Source organism: Larimichthys crocea, chromosome VIII (assembly GCF_000972845.2).
Source record: "Larimichthys crocea isolate SSNF chromosome VIII, L_crocea_2.0, whole genome shotgun sequence".
Classification (NCBI taxonomy): Eukaryota; Metazoa; Chordata; class Actinopteri; family Sciaenidae; genus Larimichthys; species Larimichthys crocea.
In genome coordinates, this window is record NC_040018.1 from 32,528,183 (window position 1) to 32,539,738 (window position 11,556).

General features: G+C 46.6%; 2 protein-coding genes across 10 annotated transcripts in view; one reads left to right on the forward strand and one right to left on the reverse strand.

Annotated features, from left to right (window-relative positions):
* Positions 1-7,106, forward strand: part of plekhg4 (pleckstrin homology domain containing, family G (with RhoGef domain) member 4) — a 40,320-nt gene extending 33,214 nt beyond the window's left edge. For 8 of the 9 annotated variants that reach the window (XM_027281187.1, XM_027281192.1, XM_027281188.1 and 5 more), the window contains 9 exons: positions 18-242; positions 322-492; positions 568-748; positions 864-980; positions 1,073-1,214; positions 1,376-1,476; positions 1,820-1,986; positions 2,070-2,133; positions 6,850-7,106. In XM_027281187.1, the coding sequence (XP_027136988.1) occupies positions 18-242; positions 322-492; positions 568-748; positions 864-980; positions 1,073-1,214; positions 1,376-1,476; positions 1,820-1,986; positions 2,070-2,108 (1,143 nt within the window). In that variant the 3' untranslated portion in view covers positions 2,109-2,133; positions 6,850-7,106. The other variant, XM_027281195.1, reaches the window with a different exon arrangement.
* A 1,675-nt stretch (positions 7,107-8,781) lies between these two features.
* LOC113746276 (uncharacterized) lies at positions 8,782-11,520 on the reverse strand. Its single transcript, XM_027281241.1, has 2 exons — positions 8,928-11,520; positions 8,782-8,889 (listed from the first exon to the last, which is right to left on the reverse strand). The coding sequence occupies exon 1, from the start codon at positions 11,507-11,509 to the stop codon at positions 10,568-10,570; it is 942 nt and encodes a 313-aa protein (XP_027137042.1). The 5' UTR covers positions 11,510-11,520; the 3' UTR covers positions 8,782-8,889; positions 8,928-10,567.
* Positions 11,521-11,556: the final 36 nt, after the last annotated feature.

The following is an 11,556-nucleotide window of genomic DNA, read 5'->3' on the forward strand; positions in this document are numbered from 1 at the left end:
TTCCCCCCCCCCCCCAGATGAAGCAGGTGGAGCTCGGCGATAAGATGGACCTGTCTTCGTACCTGTTGAAGCCGGTGCAGAGGATGAGTAAGTACGCTCTGCTCCTCACTGACCTCATGAAGGAGGTGGGCGTGGCTCAGGAGGCGGAGCTTGCAGCGCTGCAGGCTGCCACCGACATGGTGAAGTTCCAGCTTCGCCACGGCAACGACCTGCTGGCCATGGACGCCATCCGAGACTGTGACGTAAGTTAGTGTGAGTGCGACCCGGTCCGACCGGTCCAGATCAGAGTCCAGGTTCACCTCTCTCTGTCGCCCTCTCCAGGTGAACCTGAAGGAGCAGGGTCAGCTGATCCGACAGGACGAGTTCACGGTCTGGACCGGGAGGAGGAAATGTCAGCGCCACGTCTTCCTGTTCGAGGAGCTCGTCCTCTTCAGTAAACCCAAGAAGGTGGATGGAGGGCTGGACGTGTTCATCTACAAGCAGTCCTTCAAGGTGAGACCAGAACCACCAGAACCACCAGAACCCCTCAGGTCCGACAGTCTGACCGTGAGCTCTCTTTGTCCTCAGACAGCAGACGTAGGTCTGACAGAGTCCGCCGGGGACTCCGGGCTGCGCTTTGAGATCTGGTTCAGAAGGAGGACGTCCAAGAATCAGACCTTCATCCTGCAGCCCGCCAGCGTCAACACCAAACAAGCCTGGACCGCCGACATCGCCAGAATCCTCTGGACCCAGGCCACCAGGAACAAAGGTAGGATGACCTCCTCACCTGACATGACCTCCTCACCTGACATGACCTCCTCACCTATGATGACCTCCTCACCTGACATGACCTCCTCACCTATGATGACCTCCCTGTGTTTCAGAGATGCGTCTGAAGGAGATGGTGTCGATGGGCGTGGGAAACAAACCGTTTCTGGACATTCAGCCGAGTGATGCAGCCATCAGCGACCGAGCTGTTCATTACATCATGAAACACAGAGGTAACACACACACACACACACACACACACACACATACACACACACACACACAATGGTGACATCATCTTGACATCACCTGTCGTCATGTTCAGGTGCCAGAACACGGGCATCCATCGCCGTCTCTGTATTCGATCACTCCAACCCGTTCAAACGAGGAGTCGTGACCTCCGACCCCCCAACCTCAGGACCATCTTCATCCAGCCTGCTGGGACCGCTCAACCTGCACATGTACAGGTACCACAGTCCTCTACAGACCACCACAGTCCTCTACAGTCCACCACAGATTACCATAGTCTATCACAGACCACCACAGTCCTCTACAGACCACCACAGTCCACCACAGTCCACCACAGACCAGTCCTGGTTCAAGTCTGACCCTGTGTCCTCTCCTCCAGTCAAGCCCTCCCCTCGTCGTCTCCTGCTGAGAGCTCTTACATCACTTCCTGTATCGAGGAGGACGAGCAGGAGCACGAGACCAGCAGCCAGCCCTCCATGAGTACGTAGCACACTACATGTCCCATGATGCACCTGGCCTACATGTCCCATGATGCACCTGAGCTCAGAGTCTAAAGCCCTACTCACACCGGGCGCGCGGTGGAGCGTCTCAGCAGTGTCTCTCCGTGCTGCAGCGCTGTCATTCCGTTTGTTGTTGTTGTTTCCTTTATACACAGTTTATCGCGGGGTCTCGTGTACGTCCAGGATTCTCGTGTGAATACGGCTGGCTCATTACGCTGCCATCACGCTCCGGTGTGAGTTGACGCCGGGCAGAGGACGGAGTTAAACCGTAGCGCAGCGTTTCGCGCCGCGAGTCCCACAAACATTTCTCATTTCTCTTGCAGCCACGGAGAGTTCTGGTTCATCATCTCGATGTCTCTCCGGCTCCACCGGCTCCGACAGCGGCTGCGTCTCTTCCAACCTCCAGGAGGCGCTGCCCGAAGAGACCAGCCCTCACAGCATACACTGCTCCTCCTCTAACAACAAACAGCACCTCAAGTACAATTCACCTGTGAGTTCACCTGAAACATAACCTGTCCACCCGCTTACCTGTTTATGTGTTCACCTGTTCACCAGCTCACCTGTTTTTCTCAGAAAGCAGCTCCGATCATCAGCCCAGCCACCATTGTGTAAGTCAGCTGACCTGATGGATTTGACTGTAAGTGAACACCTGAACACACCTGAACTCACCTGAACACACCTGAACACACCTGAACTCACCTGAACACACCTGAACACACCTGAACACACCTGAACACACCTGAACACACCTGAACACACCTGAACTCACATGAACTCACCTGAACACACATGAACACACCTGAACTCACATGAACTCACCTGAACACACATGAACACATCGGAACACATCTGAACACACCCGAACACACCTGAACACACCTGAACATACCTGAACACACCTGAACACACCTGAACACACATGAACTCACCTGAACACACCTAAACATACCTGAACACAGATTAACTCACATGAACTCACCTGAACACACCTGAACACACATGAACACACCTGAACACACCTGAACTCACATGAACTCACATGAACACACCCGAACACACCTGAACACACCCGAACATACCTGAACACACCTGAACACATCTTGACACACCTGAACACACCTGTACTCACCTGAACACACCTGAACATACATGAACACGTCTGAACTCACATGAACTCACCTGAACACACCTAAACACACCTGAACACACCTGAACACACCTAAACATACCTGAACACACATGAACTCACATGAACACACATGAACACACCTGAACACACCTGACCACACCTAAACATACCTGAACACACATGAACACACATGACATATATGAACACACCTGAACACACATGAACACATCTGAACACACCTGGACACACCTGTACTCACCTGAACTCACATGAACATACCTGAACACACCTGAACTCACCTGAACACACATGAACACACCTGAACACACCTGAACACACCTGAACACACCTGAACACACCTGAACACACCTGAACACACCTGAACACACCTGAACACACATGAACACACCTGAACACACCTGAACACACCTGAACACACCTGAACACACCTGAACACACCTGAACACACCTGAACACACCTGAACACACCTGAACACACCTGAACATACCTGAACACAGATGAACCCACATGAACACACCTGAACACACCTGAACACACCTGAACATACCTGAACACACCTGAACACACCTGAACTCACATGAACACACCCGAACACACCCGAACATACCTGAACACACCTGAACACATCTTGACACACCTGAACACACCTGTACTCACCTGAACACACCTGAACATACATGAACACGTCTGAACTCACATGAACTCACCTGAACACACCTAAACACACCTGAACACACCTGAACACACCTAAACATACCTGAACACACATGAACTCACATGAACACACATGAACACACCTGAACACACCTGACCACACCTAAACATACCTGAACACACATGAACACACATGACATATATGAACACACCTGAACACACATGAACACATCTGAACACACCTGGACACACCTGTACTCACCTGAACTCACATGAACATACCTGAACACACCTGAACTCACCTGAACACACATGAACACACCTGAACACACATGAACACACCTGAACATACATGAACACACATGAACACACCTGAACTCACCTGAACACACCTGAACTCACATGAACACACCTGAACACACCTGAACATACCTGAACACACCTGAACATACATGAACGCACCTGAACACACCTAAACTCACCTGAACTCACCTGAACATACATGAACGCACCTGAACACACCTAAACTCACCTGAACTCACCTGAACACACATGAACTCACCTGAACACATCTGAACACATCTGAACACACCTGTACTCACCTGAACACACATGAACACACCTGGGCACACATGAACTCACCTGAACACATCTGAACACACATGAACTCACATGAACACACCTGAACACACATGAACACATCTGAACACACCTGTACTCACCTGAACACACCTGAACACACATGAACACGTCTGAACTCACATGAACTCACCTGAACACACCTGAACTCACCTGAATACACCTGAACACACATAAACTCACATGAACACACCCGAACACACCCGAACACACCCGAAGACACCTGAACACATCTGAACACACCTGTACTCACCTGAACACACCTGAACACACCTGAACACACCTGTACTCACCTGAACATACATGAACACGTATGAACTCACATGAACTCACCTGAACACACATGAACAGACCTGAACACACCTAAAGATACCTGAACACACATGAACACACATGAACTCACATGAACACACCTGAACATAACTGAACACACCTGAACACACCTGAACACACCTGAACACACCTGAACACACCTAAACATACCTGAACACACCTGGACTCACCTGAACACACAGGACATATATGAACACACCTGAACACACCTGAGCACACCTGTACTCACCTGAACTCAAATGAACTCAAATGAACTCACCTGAACATACCTGAACACACCTGAACTCACCTGAACACACATGAACTCACCTGAACACACATGAATACATCTGAACACACATGAACTCACCTGAACACACATGAACACATCTGAACATACATGAACACACATGAACTCACATGAACACACGTGAACACACCCAAACACACGTGAACACACCTGTACTCACCTGAACACACCTGAACACACATGAACACGTCTGAACTCACATGAACTCACCTGAACACACCTGAACTCACCTGAACACACCTAAACATACCTGAACACACATAAACACACATGAACTCACCTGAACACATCTGAACACACCTGAACACACCTGTACTCACCTGAACACACATGAACACACCTGGGCACACATGAACTCACCTGAACACATCTGAACACACATGAACTCACATGAACACACCTGAACACACCTGAACACACCTGAACACACCTGAACACAGATGAACACACCTGGGCACACATGAACACATCTGAACACACATGAACTCACATGAACACACCTGAACATACCTGAACACACCTGAACTCACATGAACACACATGAACAGACCTGAACACACCTGACCAAACCTAAACATAGGTGAACACACCTGGACTCACCTGAACACACATGACATACATGAACACACCTGAACACACCTAAACACACCTGAACTCACCTGAACACACCTGAACACACCTGACCACACCTAAACATACCTGAACTCACCTGAACACACATGACATATATGAACACGCCTGAACACACATGAACACATCTGAACACACCTGGACACACCTGTACTCACCTGAACTCACATGAACATACCTGAACACACCTGAACTCACCTGAACACACATGAACACACCTGAACATACATGAACACACCTGAACACACATGAACACACCTGAACTCACCTGAACACACCTGAACTCACATGAACACACCTGAACACACCTGAACATACCTGAACACACCTGAACATACATGAACGCACCTGAACACACCTAAACTCACCTGAACTCACCTGAACATACATGAACGCACCTGAACACACCTAAACTCACCTGAACTCACCTGAACACACATGAACTCACCTGAACACATCTGAACACATCTGAACACACCTGTACTCACCTGAACACACCTGAACACACATGAACACGTCTGAACTCACATGAACTCACCTGAACACACCTGAACTCACCTGAATACACCTGAACACACATAAACTCACATGAACACACCCGAACACACCCGAACACACCCGAAGACACCTGAACACATCTGAACACACCTGTACTCACCTGAACACACCTGAACACACCTGAACACACCTGTACTCACCTGAACATACATGAACACGTATGAACTCACATGAACTCACCTGAACACACATGAACAGACCTGAACACACCTAAAGATACCTGAACACACATGAACACACATGAACTCACATGAACACACCTGAACATAACTGAACACACCTGAACACACATGAACACACCAGAACACACCTGACCACACCTAAACATACCTGAACACACCTGGACTCACCTGAACACACAGGACATATATGAACACACATGAACACACCTGAGCACACCTGTACTCACCTGAACTCAAATGAACTCACCTGAACACACCTGAACTCACCTGAACACACATGAACTCACCTGAACACACATGAACTCACCTGAACTCACATGAACTCACCTGAACACACATGAACACATCTGAACACACATGAACTCACCTGAACACACATGAACACATCTGAACATACATGAACACACATGAACTCACATGAACACATCTGAACACACCTGTACTCACCTGAACTCACATGAACACACCTGAACACACGTGAACACACGTGAACACATCTGAACTCACGTGAACTCACCTGAACTCACCTGAACACATCTGAGCTCACCTGAACACACATGAACACAAATGAACTTACCTGAACACACCTGAACACACTTGAACACACCTGAACTCACCTGAACACATCTGAACTCACCTGAACACACATGAACACACCTGAACTCACCTGAACACACATGAACACACCCGAACACACCTGAACTCACCTGAACACATCTGAACTCACACGAACACACCTGAACTCACCTGAGCACACATGAACACACCTGAACACACATGAACACAGAGTAGACACAAAAACATGAAAATCAAATCCAGAAAAAAACGTTACAACTTTGACATAAAAATATTCTGAGATTGCATCATACTAAAACTGTCTCTCTCTGCCTGTCTCTCTGTCTGTCTGTCTCTCACAGGTCGTGTCTTCCTGCTGCAGTTCTTTTCTTTGTGTTTTTGTCTCTGGTCTTTGTTCTGTAAATATTGTGTTAGAGTTCAGAGCGTCTGTAGTTCTGTAGTTCGACTCTCAGCTGCTCTTGTTGTTGTTCTGATCCAGAGTCAGTCTGAGCTGGACTAACTGTATATGTGTGTAAATAAACACAGCTGAGCGTCTGCTGTTACTTTTCTTACTGAACAATAAAACTGAGGTTGAACAAAGAAACCAGGCTGCAGTCTGTTTATGGTCACGGTTTATGGTCATGACGTCACGTGAAGACATGTGACGTCACGTGTCTTCACATGACGTCATGTGTCGTCGGGTGTCTTCAGGTGTTGTCATGTGGTTCGTCTTTGTCTCAGCTCGTAGTTTTCCTTCAGCGTCACCAGCAGTCGACTCATGGCCTCTGGAAACACACGGTGAGTTCACTGACCTCCTTGTCCTCCTCAAAATATACATTTATTATTTATTAATATTAATGTTCCACCTGCGACACGTGACCTCCCAGGTGACCTCCTACGTGACCTCCCAGGTATGTGAACGTTTACACTTTCAAAAGTTTTTGTCTCTGACCAGCTGCAGTTCACTTCTTTCCAGTTTCCTCCTCAACAGAACCAGTTCACTGAAGCCGACCCGCCCCTGGTCCAGAGGAGGAGGTGAAGGAGGTGAGGAGGAGGAGGTGAAGGAGGTGAGGAGGAGGAGAGGAGGAGTGAGGGGGCGGAGCCACAGGACCTCTGTCTCCAGGACACACAGGAAGTGGAGTTAACACAACGTGTCACAGTCTCTGCCCACTCACCTTCATCACTGCTCGACATCACCTGACCTGAGGACAAGACCAGTAAGCTGGTCTAAATCTGGATCTGGTCTGGGTCTGGATCTGGTCTGCTGGTCTGGGTCTGATCTAAATCTGGGTCTGGATCTGGTCAGGGTCTGATCTGCTGGTCTGGATCTGGTCTGCTGGTCTGGGTCTAATCTAATTCTGGGTGTGGATCTGGTCTGCTGGTCTGGATCTGGTCTGCTGGTCTGGGTCTTGTCTGCTGGTCTGGATCTGGTCTGCTGGTCTGGGTCTGATCTAATTCTGGGTCTGGATCTGGTCTGGGTCTTGTCTGCTGGTCTGGATCTGTTCTGGTTCTGGTCTGCTGGTCTGAGGACTCCTGCAGAGATGTGGGCGGAGACTTCCTGACATGCTGCAGGTGAGTGTTTGTTTTTGTTTGGTATGATCAGGTACAGTCAGGTACAGGGTACAGTCAGGTATGATCAGGTACAGGTACAGTCAGGTATGATCAGGTACAGTCAGGTATGATCAGGTACAGGTACAGTCAGGTACAGTCAGGTACAGGTACAGTCAGGTATGATCAGGTATGATCAGGTACAGGTACAGTCAGGTATGATCAGGTACAGTCAGGTATGATCAGGTACAGGTACAGTCAGGTATGATCAGGTACAGGTACAGTCAGGTATGATCAGGTACAGGTACAGTCAGGTATGATCAGGTACAGGTACAGTCAGGTATGATCAGGTACAGGTACAGTCAGGTATGATCAGGTACAGGTACAGTCAGGTATGATCAGGTACAGGTACAGTCAGGTATGATCAGGTACAGGTACAGTCAGGTATGATCAGGTACAGGTACAGTCAGGTATGATCAGGTATGATCAGGTACAGGTACAGTCAGGTATGATCAGGTACAGGTACAGTCAGGTATGATCAGGTACAGGTACAGTCAGGTATGATCAGGTATGATCAGGTACAGGTACAGTCAGGTATGATCAGGTACAGGTACAGTCAGGTATGATCAGGTACAGGTACAGTCAGGTATGATCAGGTACAGTCAGGTATGATCAGGTGATGGGGTCCAGGTGTGCTGTCAGGTAAAGCAGATGTTTGTTGTTTTATTTTAAAAACAAACGACAGCTGATAGAAAAAGTCTTTTATTGGACGCTCAGCTGTGATGACATCACAGAGCAGGAAGTGGAAGACGTTTTCACACCATCATGACGTTCTTCATCAAACCTGTCAGAACCTTTAAGTTCTGTTAGAACATCGGGTCCTGATCAGAACCTTTAAGTTCTGTTAGAACATCGGGTCCTGATCAGAACCTTTAAGTTCTGTTAGAACATCCGGTCCTGATCAGAACCTTCATCTGTTTAACCCTCATTAATATTCATCACCTCATTAATATTCATCACAATTAAAACAAACGAGTTTAAACTCTGATGGCGTGAAATAAAAACAAACTTCCTGTTTGCATAGCTTCAAACATTATGACTTCACGTGACATCACTTCCTGTACAACACAGGAAGTGATGTCACATTTTCAGCTCATTCAAAACAAAAATGAAAAAACTTTGATTGTTGAAGCAGAAAAAAAGTTAAAGTGCAGTTGAATGTTAATTAACATATTGACGGATGTGAATGAAGCTGATTATAATACTGCTGCAGGCTGTAAACCTGAAATCAGAAAAACATTTACAATAAACTTTATTTAAATGACGCATCAGTGAACTCATTAATATTCATAATTATATTTTATATTTTCAGTCAAATTTAAAAACATTTGAAATAAATTCATCGAAGTTCATCGACACGTCATTTAAATTCAAGGTTCCCACATGTTCTCAAACATCAATTTCAATGACTTTTCAAGGCTTTTCCAGGCCCACTGTTCACAATGAGCAGAAGGTTTAAGAACTTTCAAGCACCTGTGGGAGCCCTGGGATTGTTTTCAAGGAGACCCATGAAGCACTTTGTAACACTTTAGGAACACGAACAGAACGTTTTAAGACACACTGGAACATTTCTTACAAAAATAAAAGCTCAAACTTTTCAAAATAAAATAGACAGTCGGCTGTTAAAGACACAAGATAATACAAAAATACAGAAAAACACAAACGTTTGTCTGCAGCTCATCGTCGGAAAAACGTCTTGTTTGTTTCATGTCGCTCATGTCACCTTGGTTACCACAGCAACGTGCTGCAGCCACGCCACAAAAACACGCCAGTGTCACATGACAACAAAAAAATCATCATCATCGTGATGGTGAAGCAGCGACTGGTCTGAAGATCAGCTGCAGATTACTGATGAATAATTCATGAGTTAAATACTTGATGATGTCATACTGCCATGAAATCATTTATAAAAGTTTGAATTATTAATTAATTTGATCATTTGACTTCATATCATAAAATTATATTTAATAATCAAACAAACTTTGATTATCGCTGCTGATGTGAAACAAGTGAGACAAAAACAGACACACGATGACATCACACAATGATGTCATGCTCTTTTTTTTCATAACATTTTCCTTCGTTAAAAAACATTTTCTAAATGCTGCGTTTGAGTCTCTGCTGAGCGGACGGCAGTGAGAGTTAAAAAGAGGAGAAGGAGGACGAGGAGGAGGGCATGCAGGAAGTAAAGAGAAAGATTTGAGCCGATTGAGAAGCAGAGAAACTTCCCTGAAAGTCTGAAGTGATTTTCTTCTTCATGTTTCCATAGGTTTGTTCCTCCTGCAAGAGGAGGAGGAGTAGGAGGAGCAACCCTGAGGCGAGGCTCCGCCTACAGCAGCATACACCTAAAGAAACTCTTTTTCGAGCGAGGCTCTGTGATCTTGACGGGCCCACCTCCTCCTGAAGGATTGTTATCGTTCTACAGGAAACACAGAGAGGTCAAAGGTCGCACAGGTCACCATGACAACAAGCTCACAAACTCATCCCGTCGTATAGACTCGTCCTGACGTATAAACTCGTCCCGTCGTATAAACTCGTGTTGTCCCGTCGTATAAACTCGTCCCGTCGTGTGGTATAAACTCGTCCCATCCCGTCGTATAAACTCGTCTTGTCGTATAAACTCGTGTTGTCCCGCCGTATAAACTCGTCCCGTCGTGTGGTATAAACTCGTCCCATCCCGTCGTATAAACCCCTACTGTCGTATAAACTCGTCTTGTCGTATAAACTCCTCCTGTCGTATAAACTCGACTTGTCGTATAAACTCGTCTTGTCGTATAAACTCGTCGTGTCGTATAAACTCGTCTTGTCGTATAAACTCCTTGTGTCGTATAAACTCGTCCTGTCGTATAAACTCGTCCCGTCGTATAAACTCATCGTGTCGTATAAACTCCTTGTGTCGTATAAACTCGTCTTGTCGTATAAACTCGTCTTGTCGTATAAACTCCTCCTGTCGTATAAACTCATCGTGTCGTATAAACTCGTCGTGTCGTATAAACTCCTCCTGTCGTATAAACTCGTCGTGTCGTATAAACTCGTCCTGTCGTATAAACTCGTCCTGTCGTATAAACTCGTCGTGTCGTATAAACTCCTCCTGTCGTATAAACTCGTCGTGTCGTATAAACTCGTCGTGTCGTATAAACTCCTCCTGTCGTATAAACTCGTCGTGTCGTATAAACTCGTCCCGTCGTATAAACTCCTCCTGTCGTATAAACTCGTCGTGTCGTATAAACTCGTCCCGTCGTATAAACTCGTCGTGTCGTATAAACTCGTCTTGTCGTATAAACTCGTCTTGTCGTATAAACTCGTCTTGTCATATAAACTCGTCTTGTCGTATAAACTCATCGTGTCGTATAAACTCATCGTGTCGTATAAACTCGTCTTGTCATATAAACTCGTCTTGTCATATAAACTCATCGTGTCGTATAAACTCACCTACTGTCCGTAGAAACCGGCTTGTCGTT